At 39.1% G+C, this 17,200-nt stretch overlaps 1 protein-coding gene across 15 annotated transcripts in view; it reads left to right on the forward strand.

Annotated features, from left to right (window-relative positions):
• TMCC1 (transmembrane and coiled-coil domain family 1) overlaps positions 1–17,200 on the forward strand; it is a 160,548-nt gene that overhangs the window by 69,603 nt on the left and 73,745 nt on the right. Inside the window, exon 1 of one of the 15 annotated variants that reach the window (XM_061128890.1) lies at positions 11,430–11,620. The exons of the other annotated variants lie outside the window; for them this stretch is intronic. Within the exon in view, the coding sequence (XP_060984873.1) occupies positions 11,582–11,620 (39 nt within the window). The 5' untranslated portion in view covers positions 11,430–11,581. Of the gene's footprint in view, positions 1–11,429; positions 11,621–17,200 lie in introns of those variants that run through there. 15 annotated transcript variants of the gene reach the window in all.

A 17,200-nucleotide genomic window follows, 5' to 3' on the forward strand; every position in this document is an offset into this window, starting at 1 on the left:
TAGTCCATTGATTCCTCTCTAAGGATGCTTTTATTACAATAGAAATGTGAGGGACTTTGATACAGACTTGCCTTCTAAAGTCTTCTTTGCCCTCAAAGTAGAAATCACTGAAAATTTCATTTCTGCTGGTAGTAATCCAGGTTAGTCTGTCTTTCAGCGCATACAGAGCCTTTTGAAACCTAGGGGGCCACTCGTGTACAGTAGAAAAGACTAGGATCCATTTGTTTCTTCCTGTAGCCACTAGAAAAAAATAGCATTCCTGTAGCAATTTTGCAGTTATCTTCTGTCTCAGATTCTTACTGAACAGCTAAACATGAGCTTCGTTCTCCTTTCATTGGTCTAGAGTGTCATAGACAGAATAATCTTTTTAACGTTTGAATTTAGATAGTAAAGCTTAGTTTTCCAAATCCTGATTTGGGTGAAGGAAATCTAGATTAAGTGTAACCTAGATTACACTTAATTTAATGTAACTTTGATTTCTTTAATCTAGATATCTTATACTTAATTATACTTAAATATTGCTTTAAGCCATATGCAATTGCCAATAGGTAAGCAGTTTTAGGCTATAAAAATGGTAATTTTGTGTGATTGCAACACAGCAAAGTTAAAAGATCTTAATAGTTTAGTTAACAGACCCTTTTGTCCAATGTAGGAATTTGTTCTGTAGCGTTTTGGGAAACATTCCAGTAGGAGGAAAGGATGAGCTAAAATGACAATGTCTAAGGCTAAGTGAGAGGAAGAATTGAGGTCCCTGTTCAGTGTAGCTGAGTGTCTTAGAGCTGGCTACATCAGGGTTGCTGTAGTGTTGTAGAAGCTGCGTGCTGCTGAGGCTGCAGGCTGTAAACTCCATGGAGTGCCAGGTAGATAGACAGCACCTGGGACTTGGCACACTAACAGCATACTCCCTGAGTCCCTGGCTGCCAGGCTACACGGATCTGTAGGGGGTTTCAGCAGATACCAGTTTAGCTGGAATAGTATTCCTTAGTTTTGTTCATTCTGTGTACAGCCTTCATGTATATTTCCTTAGGTTGGTTAAAGATTGAACTTTAAAATGATAATATGACTGCCATACTATGTGGCTTAAAACATAGGAGAAATAAAATATACAACAGTAGCAAGAAGGACTTGGGGGAGGATTGTTTGGAAGGCGCTTAAGGTAGCCTGTAACCCTGTAATTCACATGGTACCACTAAAAGAATAACACAAAAATGCATTAAAAACTAATAGACAAGATTAACTGAAATATGAAAAATGTTTGATTCATAGAAAAGAAGAATAAAGAACATATGGGACAAATTTAAAACAAATAGCAAGATGGAAGTAAAAAGACAGGAAAAAAGACCATGTGAGCACTAACCAAAAGAAAACTGTTAAATCTGTGCTAATATCAGGTAGGTTATAATATAATATGTATAATATAATAATATCAGATAGGTTAGACATTAAGGCACGTGGTATTGCTGAAGATAAAGAATGACATTTCATAACCCCACGATGGGCCTCTCAGCAGGAAGACCTAAGAATCCCCAGCAACCGTCTCTTGTTTGGTTTGCTGACCGTATATATGTGGTCTTTGAGTCTTTTCTTTTCACGAGTGTTGTCATTTTTCACTGCTAGAGATGTTTCTGTGGCCTGTGAGGGAGGAGTTGCTCCTTTGTCTCTCTGACTTGTGTTAATGTTCATGTTCAGCATGCTCTGGGCAATGTAAACAACTGCGTGGGGGCCCCACTTGAGAGAACAAAACCTCAGGATATAATTATTTCATTTAGAGTTGTAGTTATTTTTAATGAAATTATTGTCCTTTACAAAAGGCCACGTATGAGAAATAGAATTTAGATGAAGACTCAGAAGTTACATTTTAAAGAATTCTTTTTTAACCTTGTGTGAATATGAGTAATAAGATATTATAAAGAACAAATCAGAAAGGAGTAGCTGCTTGTTGATTTATAAGGATTCTTGGCAGTAAGCGTTTTTTTTTTTTTTGGTACTAGGTCTTTAAATCCTTGTGGTGATGTGTCACTGTCAAAACTCTTCATTTCTGTCTGGAGAGAATGTCCTTTTATTTAGAGGATATTCCATTTTTCTGGGAAAAAAGAGACATCTGTTGGTTGATATTCATGCCTAAATGCAAGAAAAGGAGAGAGGTTTAAGGAAACAAAAGTGCTGAACAAGGAGCATATTTGGAAATAGAAATACAACTCATATCACTTTTTAAAAATTGGGAAAAGCACATAACAAAATTTACTATTTTAAGAGACTTCCTTGGCAGTCAAGTGGTTAAGACTCTGCATTCCCACTGCAGGAAGCATGGATTCAATCTCTGGCTGGGGCACTGAGATCATGCCACTCAGTGTGGCCCAAATTTTTAAAAAATTTACTGTTTAATATGCGTAAGTTAGTAGTGGGAATTATATCACTTTGTTTTGAAATAGATCTCCAAACCATTTCATCTTGCAAATCAGAAACTCTATACCCGTTTTAAAAACTCTTCCTTTCTTCCCTCCCCTCTGCCACTGTAACCACCAGTCTATCTTCTGTTTGAATCTGACTACTCTAGATATCTCATATAAGTGGAATCATACAGTGTTTGTCTTTTTCTCACTGGCTTAGTTCACTAAGCATAATGTCCTCAAGGTTCATCCATCTTGCAGCATGTGACAGGATTTCCTTCCTTTTTAAGACTGAATAATATTCCCTTGTGTGTGTAGACCACGTTTTGTTGATTCATTTATCTGTTAGATCTTTGGTTTGCTTTTACCTCTTAGCTGTTGTGAATTGAACACTTGTTTTCTGGGTTTGGCTTTGTTTTGATAGTAGCCATCCTTTCAGGTATGAGACAATATCTCATTATGGTTTTGATTGCATTTCCCTGATGACTAGTAATGTTGAGCATATTCTCATAAGCTTATTGGCTGTCTTTTGTCATCTTTGGAGAAATGTCAGTTCACATCCTCTGCCTGTTTTTTCATCAGCCTGACTTTTTGTTATTAAGGTGCATGCTTTCTTTATATATTTTGGGTATTACCCCCTTTTCCAGTGTGTGACTTGAAGATATTTTTCCCATTTGCTAGGCTGCCTTTTCATTTTGTTGATGGCTTCCTTTGCTTTGCAGAAGCTTATTCGTTTGATGTATTGTCATTTGTTTATTTTTACTTCTGGTGCCTTTGCTCTTGGCGTCAAATCCAAGAAATCATCGCCAAGACTGATGTCAAGGAGCTTACTGCTTAGGTTTTCTTCTAGGTGTTTTATGGTTTCAGGCCTTACACTCAAGTCATTAATCCATTTTGGCTTAGTGGTCTTATTTTATTCTTTTGTATGTCACTGTCCAGTTTTTCCAATACCACGTATTGAAATGATTGTTAAAACAGTTATTTAAAATTCTTTGTCAGGAAACTCATAGATCTGTTTCTTTTATCCATTCATTTTTGGTTGCACCTGGTTTTAGTTGTGGCACGTGGGTTTAGTTGCCCCGTAGCATGTGGGATCTTAGTTCCCTGACCAGGGATTGAACCTGCATCCCCTGCATTGGAAGGCAGATTCTTAGCTACTGGACCACCAGGGACGTCCCAGATCTGTTTCTTTAGAGTCTCTTTCTGGAGTTTAATTTTGTTCCTTTAATTGAGCCCTGCCTCCTTGTTTCTTTATATGCTTTGTCGTTTTTTGCTGAGGCACTTGAAAAAATTTGAAAACAATCACCTATCCCAGCCTCTCAAGCCTTTGTCTGATCTCAGCTCCCCCTGGGGTTTGCCTTCGGAACTGCAGCTCCAAGGTGCTGCTTGCATCTTGCTTACAGGGTCTTGCAGCTCTGGTTCCCACTTCTCTTAGTGCTCAGAGTTACTCAAGACAGAAGCCAGTCCCTCAGACGGTTCCCAGACAGGCCAGAATTGGACATGTGGTCTGTTTTCTTTGTGTTTCCGAGGGAAGAGTCCAGGGATGGCAGTTTTCTTCCTGGCTGCTCCACACTGCTCTGCAGGGAAAGTGGCATGAGTGCAGAATGCCAAACACCACCATTTTCCTACCCCTTTCATTGAAATCTTGTGTTGGATTTACAGTGGCCCAGGATCTGTAACTTCTTGTCTGTCTATTGCTAACTCAATGTCTCTGTGAGGAAAGGAGGCTGCCATTTTGCTGACGTCACTCTCCCTGGTATCGCTTGCTGAAGTATGAACACTACCAGGTAGCGTTTCTCTTCATGAGACGGCGGGGAAGCAGTCAGGGGTGGGGTGTTTTGGACTTGAATAAGGTGGCTTGTCCTCTGTGAGGTTCATATCTACAAATGGAGAAGACGAAATCTAAAGCAGTGTTAGCCTATGTAATGTTTTATTTTGGAATAAAGAAATAAAGTAAGCCTATCAGATAAGACTATGTGTTGTTTTAAAGTTTTCAGGGCATTTGACAAATATTTATTGAATGTCTACTATGTTCAGTTCACTTCAGTCGCTCAGTTGTGCCTTGACTCTGCGGCTCCATGGACTGCAGCACGCCAGGCCTCCCTGTCCATCACCAACTCCTGGAGTTTACTCAGACTCATGTCCATTGAGTGGGTGATGCCATCCAACCATCTTATCCTCTGTCACCCCCCTCTCCTCCTGCCTTCAGTCTTTCCCAGCATCAGGGTCTTTTCAAATGAGTCATTTCTTCCCATTAGGTGGCCAGAGTATTGGAGTTTCAGCTTCAGCATCAGTCCTTCCAATGAATATTCAGGACTGATTTCCTTTAAGATGGAGTCATTGGATCTCCTTGCTGTCCAGGGGACTCTCCAGAGTCTTCTCCAACACCACAGTTCAAAAGCATCAATTCTTCAGTGCTCAGCTTTCTTTATAGTCCAACTCTCCCATCCATACATGACTACTGGAAAAGCCATAGCTTTGACTAAATGGACCTTTGTTGGCAAAATAACATCTCTGCTTTTTAATATGCTGTCTAGGTTGGTCATAGCTTTTCTTCCAAGCAGCAAGCGTCTTTCAATTTCATGGCTGCAGTCACCATCTGCAATGATTTTGGATCCCCTAAAAAAAAGTCTGCCACTGTTTCCACAGTTTCCCCATCTATTTGCCATGAAGTGATGGGAACAGGTGCCATGATGTTAGTTTTCTGAATGTTGAGTTTTAAGCCAACTTTTTCAGTCTCGTCTTTCACTTTCATCAAGAGGCTCTTTAGTTCTTCGCTTTTTGCCATAAGTATGGTGTCATCTGCATATCTGAGGTTATTGATATTTCTCCCAGCAATCTTGATTCTCACTTGTGCTTCATCCAGCCCAGCGTTTCCCATGATGTACTCTGCATATAAGTTAAATAAGCAGGGTGACAAAATACAGCCTTGACGTACTCCTTTCCTGATTTGGAACCAGTCTGTTTTTCCATGTCCAGTTCTAACTGTTGCTTCTTGACCTGCATACAAATTTCTCAAGAGACAGGTCAGGTGGTCTGGTATTCCCATCTCTTTAAGAATTTTCCATGGTTTGTTGTGATCCACACAGTCAAAGGCTACTATGCATAATACAGTCTACTATGTATAAGATACTATGCAATTGGGATACAGAAAAGATGAGATATAATCCTCCAAGGTCCTTATTTTTAATTTGATAAAAGGCAACCTTAATGCATAAAAAACTGTATAGCAATACAACATCAACACGCAAAATATAAAAGCATAAGAACCATCACTGTGAGCTATGCAGCAGAAGTGACAGTGAACTTCAGTGAACAGGAGTGGCTTCCAAAAAAATGAGTTTGGGATGGACCTTCCATAGCTAAGATCTTATCTTAATGTCTCACCTGGAGGGGGAAAAAAAATCACACATCCAACAACAGGCTTGAGTAGACCTGTATGTTTGGACTAGCAGAAATGTGGAAATAATCTAAATGATCATCAAGAAAATGCATAAACAAATTCTTCCATCTATACTGTGGAATATTGTATAGGAATTAAATAGTGGAGATCCATATGTGCTGTCAGAATTTTCTAAGTAAATTGAATTTTTAAAAACAGATAGCTTAGCTTATTTGGGTTGCTATAACCACGTACCACTGACTGAGAAGTTTATAGACACCAGGGTTTATGTCGCACAGTTCAGATGCTAGACATTCGAGATCTGTGTGCCTGTGTGGCTGGGTGAGGACTCTCTTCTGGGCCTCAGACTTCTTGTCATATCCTCACATGTTGGAAGGAATTAGAGAGTCTGGGGTCTCTCTTATAAGAGCACTGGTCCCACCTGCTGACTGTAGTGTATCTCAAATGTCCTACTTCCTAATACGATTTTTTTTAGGTTTTAGGGTTTTAGGTTTTTTATGGGTTTTAGGGTTTCAACATAAGAATTTTAGGGGGACATCAACATTCAGACCACAGCGAAGGAAGTTTCAAATAATATGTATGATATGATAGTAGTTGAGTTTAAAACAAAGCAAACTAGCATGCAGATAATACTGTGTACTTTTATAAGTACATAGTATATAAATTCATAGTAAAAAAAAGGATAAATTGATAATAGTGGTTACAGCAGTTAAGCATTTATAAATCATTTGCAGAATTAAAAATAAAAAGCCCAGATGAAAATTTATCAAACACTATTAGTGGTTCCCTCTGTGTGGTGATATTATTCACAAATTTTCTTTATATTTTACCATATTTTCTGAATTTTTACAAGAAGCATTTTATTGGAAAATGTTAAGTTATAGAGAGTCATAAGTGAGAGATAATTGACAAATAATTAATAAAATTAATAGTCACAAAGTGAAATAGGAGAACGAGAAGAATTAGGTGGAAAAATCAGGGAGTTTAAGAATAAGGGAGATGGTTGAGGAAGAAAGAAGGAAGTCCAGAATGTCTTAGAAACTTTTGAAGTTTTATAGAGCCATTAAGCATTGCCTTATATTTTTAAGTCATTCATTCAGTAAACATTGATATTTAATAAATATTTGGCCTAGGAGGTGCCAGAGTCCCTTGCCCTAAGATGCCTATGTTTTGATGAAGGGGATACAGACAAGGAAGTGACAGTGTCTGAGGAAGAAACAGCAGGGTGGAGACACGGGTCATGGAGGGTTGACAGAGGAGGCTTTCCTGAAGGAACAGAAGTGTAAGCGGAGCTTGGGAGCTAAGTTGAAAGGAATGTGAGATGTCTGGAGAGAGAAAGTGGGGACCAGCACAGGAAACACCGTGTAAACTGTTATAAGAACGTGATTTTATAGCGTTTAAATATTTCAAATACATAATCTTGCTGGGTGTTCTTAGCAAAACAGCCAACAACAGTCACGTTGTTGTTTGGGACTTAACAGGTACACTATAGTCTTCCTCCCCCTCTCTTCTCTCTCTACTTTCCTCCCTCTCCCTTGCATGTATTCACTGCAGGTGACACACGGCATGGGTTTTACGGGGAAAAATAATCACAGATCCTCAAACATTGCTGATGTAAAATGAGGCAACCTTAATTTAGCATATTTAAAAGAGCCATGTCCAGTTCATGAAAATAAATGTTAACTTGGCAGTGTTGGCTGCTCTTTAAATCAGCTATCACAAGGAGTTAGTTATGGTATTAAATATGATTAGGTGTTCAAAATTATTTTTGTCATCAGTATCAGTTAACATCTTAAAACTGAATAACGTATACTACTTTCAGGGTTGTTTGTATTGACAGTGGCTGGAACCTTTGCACATAACTCCATAAGGTACTTAATCAGTTCTTAGGTAGATAAAATATGGTTTTTGTATTGTTATCTATTTTGGGATTCCCAAAAGAAATTTGTTTCTACAAGACAGAAATATCATTCAAGGGGCCTGAACTGCCATAGGAAATCCAGCTACTGAAGATGTTATTTACTAAACTTTTTGCAAATAGATTTTTCTCTCTCCTTACTTTAGAGGCAAACAATAGCTAAAACAATCATAACTTGTATAAAGAGAGAACCTGTCAGATTATTATTTGTTAATGATGGGCTATTCCCATTTGGGCAGTTTATAGCAAAATAGTTAACAGACGTGCAATTTAGAAAGAAAGAATACATGAATTTTGTTATAATCCCCATTCCATTCCACGAAGAGAAAATATTGTGGAAAATGTTACAACTTAAAACACAGTGCGTTGTTAGTTCGGAAAAACTGAATTTTACTTACTGCTTGATTTGCCCCTCTGTGTTTTTAACTTGTGTTTTTTCTACTGCCTGGAACGCCCTTCCTCTTTCTTGTCCACTTGCAGAATTTCTGTCCACCCTGAAAGACTCCTACTTCCCGAGTTTCTCTGTCCCCCGGAAGGTTCATCTCTCCCCTCCTTTGTGCCCCCACTGTCCCTGTGTTATAGCCCCTGCCGCATTAATGACACCTGTTTAAGTTTTGTGTTTCCGCACTGGGTTGTGAACCTCCTCAGTAAAGGGAGTGTTTCCTTCTGTACGAGTGTCTGGTGTCATTAATGCTTGTTTGGCCTGAAGGAGAGGGGCTTTCTGCAGTGACACAGTGCTGCATAGTGAAAGCCTGTCTTAACAGTCTTATGGACTGACTGGTAGCTGGCACTGTGCAATTACTTCTACTGGGTTATCACAGGAAGCTGGTTGAAACCCACAATAATGTTTGAACAGTAAGATTTATTTAATAGAACTCTGTTACAGGACTGGACGCCAGCAAGATAAGGGGAGGAACTATAAGCATATTACTTTCAGTGCGCCAGGCTGTAGGGAGACTCCCTCATAGCAAAGTATAAAGGTTCAAATTTTAAAATAGAGTAATTATAAGTTTACAACAAAAGTTTACTAGGTATCTTCTGTGGTGTTCTTTGTAAAGTGCATTCTAAATTGCTAAAAATAGGAGGAAGCATGATGTAATGGGAAGAGTGGTGTTGTGAAATCTGAGTATTTCGGGTTCTATTCCCAGTTCTAATGCTTTTGATCTTGGTCTTCTACTTTCATCCACAAAGCTGTGAGACTCCTCAAAATACATCAGATTTAAAGATTCTAGTCTTTCCCCTAACAGCTCAATTTATTGAGGATCTTTTCAGGGTTGTTTTTTTTTTTTTTTTTTTTTTTATCATTTTATCAAGGAATGAATTGCAGTCATGCATTCAAATTATATTTAATAGGCTTTATTGCATTTTAAACAATTAGAGATTTATCTTTATTTTAATAGGTAAAAAATAAGTAGGTTCCTCCTAGAATGGAGACATCATCCTTTTTAAGTCTTATGGGCTTCCCAGCTGGCCTAGTAGTAAAGAACCTACCTGCCAATGCAGGAAACACAAGAGATGCAGGTTCAATCCCTGGGTCAGGAAGATGCCCTGGAGGAGGGCACAGCAACCCACTCCAGTATTCTTGCCTGGAGAATCCCATGAACAGAGCAGCTGGCGGGCTAGAGTCCATAGGGTTGCAGAGTTGGACATCACTGAAGTGACTTAGCACATGTGTGTCTGGCACTTTGAGGATGTATACCTTGTTCAGTTATGATTGATATTTAATTTGTACTTAAGTTTGTAGACTTTTGACATTTTTTTCTAGTTCTTTTTCCTGTTTACTCTTTGTATTTTTTGTGGAGGTGGGGTTAGCAAGAATCTTACAGCAGTGATCTGGGGTTCTAGTTGCTTTTATCAGAAACACCTCATGTTTAATGATACTGTATCTTGGGAATTCCCTGGCAGTTCAGTGGTTAGAAGTCCGTGCTTTCACTGCCAGGAGTGTGGGTTCAATCCGTGTTTGGGATTAATTCTGCTTTCCCTGGAGAAGTTTGCTGAATACTTGGTTTCTCTCTTTGTAGGAGAAAAGTGGAGGTAATGGTACTCTTACCTTTTAAAAACAAAACACACAGAACTCAAGTTCGTTGTCAGCCTACTTTCCAGTTGGAATTAAATTTCAATCAGTTAGTTTAAATATTAGGTTGCATTGCATACTCTGAACTTAGATATGAAGAAGGCTTCAGTCTCAATCAGAGCTGTTGATCTAATAGTCTTTTTTTAAACTTTGGAGTTTCACAAAAAAAGTTTATTTAAATATGTGCAATCATTTTCTATCCAAAGTTTGTAGAATAAACTTTTTATGTATGCATTTTGGTTAGAGAAATTTGTTAGCGCCTTGGCAGCCTGATGTTTTTTTGATTTGGTGTGTCTTTTCTACTCTTTCTAAGGTACTCTGAAATGTGTGTGTCATATTTTAGATGAATTTTTAAAAACTTCATATTTCATCATATTTGCTGATAAGTGGAAACAGTGGTGTGTGATACAGGCACCGTTGAGAATATCCAATGCATAAAGATCTTTTCAGACTTGTTTTTCATTTTTCTCATTTGAAGAAGAAATTTAGAAACACTATATGGTTTACTCATAATAATATTGAGATTTTTAGAGAGAATACCCCTGCTTTACTTATCACAGTTGGATTTTAGTACCTATTTCACAGAGTTGTTTGAGAAGTCAGTGGGATGATAGATGTGACATGCTCAACACAGTAACCGCACGTAGTAGGTTCATTTCGCAAAGGCTTCATGTAGCCTGACAGGTGTCACGTGTGACACGGAATTGAGAGCCACAGGCTCAGTGAAAAGTTAATATATGCCTCCAAATCCTGCCTTGGTCAGCTATGAAATTCATTCAGAAGTAATGAAAAATTTGCAGAGGAGCATATGGTGTGGAAAGTTTCATTCAAATGACGCTGTATCCTTCTATCGGCCGTCTGGAAGCAGAATCCAATAGACAGGAAGAGATCAGTAAATGACAGCAAAATACATTTTTTTTTTTTTTTATGTTTGACACTGCCCTCACCATTGCCATTTTTTCATACCTTTCTACCTTCATTAATTCAGCCGGAGTTGTTCCTTTTGTGTGTATGTAGACGTGTTATTAAAGTTACTACCTTGTTCTAATGAGAGAGGGCGAGCATCCCGGGAGACAGCTTAGGTTGTTTTAACTTCGTGACGAAGCTGAAGTCGCCCCGCACCTGACATTCCTGCCCCGGGCCCCTCCCCGTGAGTAAGAGGAAAGGCTTGGCCCATCGCTTAGACAAAGCCGGACGGCTGCCTGCCGAGCCGCCCGGGAGGAGACTCCTCCTCTCCTCCGAGCAGGGCTCGTCTCCCAGGGTTTCGCCCCGCCGCCGACCTGCGGTGGAGCCTGAGCCGGGGGTGCTGTCGGGGCCGTGGACCCCCGCCCCTGGGAGGCCCCGGGGGAGGAGCCGGCGCGGCCACCCGGCTCCTGCAGGCAGAGCGGTGCCTGCCGACCCCAGCGCGCCGCTCCCCCTCCCGCTCGAGAGCCAGGTTGTCCCCGGCTCTCAGGTGGCACGCGGCGGGCGGCTGCCCTGGCCGGCCGGCTGGCGATCCGGTGGGAAGGGAAGGGGAGGGAAGGGGTGGTCCTTCTGCCCGGACCCCTCTCGGCTGACTCACAGGAAGTGCTCGAGCTCGCAGAGCCGGGATCCCGCCCTCCCCCTCCGACGTGGGCTCTGCCCTGTCTCCCCTAGAACAATGAAGGGCTTCCAAGTTTGCTGAGCCTCCGGGGCGCGTTCCTCCGGCTCCTGCGCTAGCCTGCAAGATGTTTTGCCACCGACTTTTGCAAGAAGCGGCCTCGGAAAAAGCCCTTCCCTTGGTGGATCGCTTTGTGTGAAGAGTCCGCAGGGTGACCATGGTTCAGCGCTTCAGCCTCAGGAGGCAGCTATCCAAGGTGGGTAGCTGGGGTACTGGTGTGCGTGTGGAGGGGAGCTCGCGCCGGCTCCGGCGTGGTGTCCTTGTTCTCCAGCGCGGTTCTTCTGTCAAGCCTGCCTCCTCCGAGCCTGAGGAGGGGCTGGGGGAGGAAGCGCTGCCTTTTGTTCTTTCCTCAGACAGACACAAAGGTTGAAGGCTGACTGCACTGGGAACCCCAGATTTTGTTCCCCCGAAAGGGGAGCTGTCATTTGTGAATCTGGAGGAAGTTGTAGTCCGATTCTCACTTAGGGTTTCCAGAGTGTATGCGGGGAAAGAGAGAATAGTGGGTAAAAAGTGCCCATGGTTAATTAGCAATTCATGTAGCCGCTCTTGACCAAAATGAGAAAACCTTATTGGTCTGTGGAATCAGTGCTTTTGTACAAAAATTAATGTTAACCTGGGGAAAGCTCCCAGAAAATAGTTTGGTAAGTGTGACCAGCATGACGATGTTACCGTGAGTGGTGGTATTAAGAAACTCACATACTCCTTCATTTAAGGAGCAGGTGACAGGCAGTCACCGGAAGGCTCAGGAATCAATTTTTACAGAGTTGTGCTGGCAAAACACATTTCATGTGTGCAGCTTTGGGGGAAAACTTATTTTAATCCGAGAAAATCAAATTGAAAATTAAAAAAAAAAAAGCAAAGCTCTCTGAGAAGAGGGGCTGCTGATTTTATGCATCAGCCTTGGCAGTGGGCAGCCCTCTCCTCACCCATTCACGGAGCTCTCTTAAGTCAGTGCAGAGACTAGTGAGGAGAGAGGTGTGCTAAGAGTTGAGCTTATTTCAAAAACCATTGTTTTAAAAGCTCTTTTTGAAAAATGTAGCGGTTGGGTGGCTGGATTTGTGTCAGAGTTCATTCTCTTCGTGCATGCGTGCTAAGTCACTTCAGCCCTGTCTGACTTCGTGCGACCCTATGCACTATAGCCTGCCAGGCTCCTCTGTCCAGACAAAAGCTGAAGCAAATAGTAAACCAGTAGGTATTCTACACTTCCTTAGTGGTTAGTCAGAATTGTTAGATCCTGACAAGCATTACTGTCTTAAGGGGAAACCTTTAGTTCCTCACAGGTGACCTCAGTGTAAGATGTGTGCATTCAAGCAGAAATGAGCAAGGCTCTCACCTCCATCCCTTTGTCAAAAGTCATCTTTTTTCTTGGATCTCCAAACTGAACAAGGACTTTTTCAGAGTATTATTATAGAATAAATTTTCCTTGCTTCCCTTGTCCTCATTCCAATTTGTATGTGTGATGAGAGTGAGGAAATTGGGAAGCCTCAACATTTCTCCCTAACAACAAAAAGAGTCATTTTTGTTTCTCCTTCATGCGAACTTCCAGAACCACATGTTTTCAGATATATAGTACAGCTAAAAAGCGGAAGATGTGTAAATGGTCAGAGCACTGACATTTCTGCATAAGAGTTTTTTAAACAATTGAGAACTAGGTGATAAGTTTCTAATTAGGAAAAAACTGCTCTCTAGGTATTTTGCTATCATTGTTTCTCTCCCAATTATTTTGTGAACTTTCAATATTCCTTTCACTCTGTATTATACTCTTGACCATGAATTATAGGGGAAACAAAATGTTCTTAGGAGAGCTAGGAGCACATCTTCTCTATAACATGAAGAAATAAAAGGTACAAATTATATACTAGAAAATATATACAAATTATACAAGAGGTAACCTCTTTCAGTTCTTTTTTCTAACATCCCTTTCCATTTTAACATGGTTTCTGGGTCCTCAACTGGATGGTCAGGACCAAATCTAAGGAATTTTGTTTTCTATCAAGAGTTCTTAACATAGTAATGAATTGAAAAAATGCAATACTGAATTGAAAAGATAATATTCTTAATTGTTTCAGTCTGTATGGCCCTGAAATTGGAGGAGAAACTGAAAGGCTATGTCAAAAAAACTCTTTTTTTAAACTACAGTGAATGCACTGTGCCTCTATTCTGTCTTTTTGGCTAAACCCACATTACCTGAAAACAGAGGCCCTGTTGTACCCCCAGTACATGGTATTTCTAGCACACATTGAACACTCAAAGTGAAATTGGCTATTTGCAGGTCAAAAACAGTTGAACAATGGTAGTTTCATATGATTCCAACTTTAGGAACAAGTGTTTTTTCCAATAAGGAATAATTTTCCACAAATATAGCTTTGTCTTAAAATGATCTCATTTTAAAAAGCAATTTCCTATCTTGACAAGAAGAAATACTCAGATGATCATCTTTAAATTTTGTTGAGAATTTATTGAAAGAAAATATTTATACATGTTTGCAGTGATTTCAAACCCAGTATCTAATTTAGATGCTTTTTACCTTTGATAGTCATGTTTACTTACACTGTATGTTTGCCCTAGAATATTAACTTGATTCCTCCAGGCTAATGGATATTGACATCTGAACTAAGTAAAAAAGGAGGGAGTAAATTAAATAGATGAAGTAAAAATCTTCATTAAAAAGAAACATGCTCAGTTGTCCTCTTTGACCAGATCCCAGTTACCTGCCTCAGAAAAGTTCTCTTTCTTTGCCGCCTTAGTTCCTTTCCCTTGCCATTTTAGATTATTTTCTTCCTTTAGAGTTTTCTCACATGTGACTTCAAAAATGCTAAGGAAAGTTTTTTTCTTCCTCCCCTAAGTCCTCTTCATGAGCCAGCCGAAATAGTCTGAAACTTGCTAATTTGGACATTACATTTAATTCTCTTAATGATACTTCATCTTAGATGATACCAACTTCATTTTGCCATTTAAGAAACAGGTTCAGAGAAATTCCTTTTCCCAGGATCAGCCAGAGATAGAGTGTCAGGTTCAACTTAGGTCTAACTCCAAGCGCATTCTGTTTCCCCACGCTACCTGCCTCCTAAATTTCTGGCGTATTGATTGGTCTCCTTTCGTGGTCTGAGATCTCTCTCCATGTATACAGAAAACAGCATAGTAAATAACTTAGGTAATTTCTTTGGAGCAGCCCCATAGGGCTGAAATTAATGTTCTAAAGGGTTTGAGTTTATCAGTCAAACTTGGTAAGTGTCTTCTACAAGGTTATGTTATTTGGCCAGAGAAACGTATCGATTTGAGTAAAATAGTTGATTTAATAAAGCCATATTAAATGTAATTGAAGCTTAACTGCATGTACTTACAACGAAATGTTGTAAACTATATTGCCTTTTTGAAAATGTCTATTAAGGAGAATTTACTATTGAGTTTCTATAATAATGTTTAATAATGTTAATACAATGAATTAAACATTCAGAAAGTCTTATTTTAACTCATTCTGGCTCTGTTGTTGTCCCCCCCGACCCACCCCACCAAACCTTTTACATGGGTAATAGAAAATCAGTCTTTCCCTTCTTTTTCAGGAACTTTAGTTTTTTAGAAGGTATGATAAATACTGAGGAGGCTTTGAGAAAATAGCTTTCAGATTGTTTCAGTAAGAATAATATACTTTTATTTTTTAATGATAATCATTTCTGTGATTCATAAATAAAAATTATATAATTGTGAACTCTTGCTTCCATGTCTTTGCAACTCTTTCAAATCCCTGCTTCCATAGGTAACCAGTTTCTTGTTTAGCCTTCTACCCTTTGTTTGTGTATATATAAGAAAATGTGAATGTATATGTTCTGATCTTTCTAAAATGCAGGATATTGTTTATTCTAAGATAATAGCTTGAACTTTGTTTGGGGTTCATGTTTGTTTTCACATTTACATGGGAGGCTTACTTTCTTTAGGACAAGTAAAGCCACACAGAATGTACTTTCTATATAAAAGATAATTAAAATAATAGCACATCAAAGATGATTTGATTCTTTTTCATTCATACCACATTTCTTTCCTACTCAGTTGGAGATCTTTCTTTGGCTATATTAAAATTTTTCATATGGTGAAAAACATAGAATATAAAAATAATACCAGTAAATTCTGGGTTGCCCTGTGAAGAGATTAATGACTGAGAAATAGGAGACATGGGACTTTTTATCTCCCCCCCCCCCCCCCCCGCCCCAGTTCATCCGTTGACTTATTTATTGAAGTTATTTAATTCAGACTTGTAGAGCACATGAAAGTATTTTTGTCTAAGCATTTTATTCTTGTCCTTCCTACATTTGAGACTGCCCTGTTATTTGGTGTCAGTTTGGTACCAGCTTAAGAAACTTAATATTTAGAGAAGTGTTGATCATAATCTGAATTCTTAATAAAAAACTGTTATATTCTCAAACATAGTTTCCTTTGAATTTCAGTCTGCTTTCTTTGGGTTTATGACCTCTGCTAATGCACATGATTGATTTAATCATTCTATGAATGTATAAGAAATAGGGATTCTTATTTCCATTTTAAGTAAATTAATTAAGATCTTATAAAAGTATTTTGATGGCTTCAGTGGTAAATTTTATGTATGTTTAACACAATTAGAAAGAAAATATTTTGAACCCTTCTAAAGATTGAAGGCGGGAAGAGAAGGGGATGACAGAGGATGAGATGGTTGGATGACATCACCGACTCATTGGGCATGAGTTTGAGTAAACTCCAGGAGTTGGTGATGGACAGGGAGGCCTGGCAGGCTGCAGTCCATGGGGTCGCAAAGAGTCAGACATGACTGAGCGAATGAACTGAACTGAACTGAAGGATAAACACTACATCAGTACAGCAAAGTGTAGTATTATTTGTATAGGTGTGGGAGTCAGTACCAGATGGATGCTTTTAAGTAATGGAAATGTGTACATCTCTTTTTCATGCTTTTAAAATTGAATTTTCTCTAAGTTACTTCAGACATCAATTCATTTCATACTTGGAAATATAATGGTTTATTTTTGTATTTTGCTGTCAGTTAAATGTTACATCTTCCTATTAATTGTTAACCCACTTTTAGGAGGCTTAAATAAGGTAGTAGTGTCATCAGCATTATAAGATCGTTCTGATACATTACATAACCAAAATAAGAAGACTGATGGATGCTGCTCTACTGTTATGTGAAACGAGACCCTTGTCAGATCAGTTCCATATATTGTGGATGTCGTGGGAATAGATAAGGAATAGAGCATGGCTTTCTTGTTCAAATATATTGGCAATAATAGGCTGAAGTAGAGAAACTAATTAAAAAATACGTGTATTCTATAATTCTGAAATGTTTTCGTGATGTTGATGCCAGTTTAAATTTTAAAAATAACAAGTTATTGGCTGTAGATCTGAGAGACTGGAATATGTTACCAAGAGAAGATAGTAAAATCTCCTTGGGAGTGTGTTGCTTTTTTGTTTTTTAAGTACACAAGTTTCATTTGGTGTTGCCTTGAATATCATTTTCCTCGGTGAGATGGCTGTATTAAATGACTCGATTAGATTCTTTGAAGTCGAACATGTTTACCAAGAGCTGTTAGTTTTGAAAATCAATAAGCTGATATCCTTGAAAGCACTTGGAAAACTGTGAAGCACTATATTAAAGAGTTTATGATTATAGTGTTTTCATTATTCTGTCATTAAGTGTATTTGAAAAGAAGTGATGGTTCTTTAAAACTATATTTTCAAATAGGCACAAATACACACACGCCCTTTTTTTGGTACATGTAGACCCCTCTAT

Source organism: Dama dama, chromosome 24, assembly GCF_033118175.1.
Source record: "Dama dama isolate Ldn47 chromosome 24, ASM3311817v1, whole genome shotgun sequence".
In the NCBI taxonomy this organism is placed as follows: domain Eukaryota; kingdom Metazoa; phylum Chordata; class Mammalia; order Artiodactyla; family Cervidae; genus Dama; species Dama dama.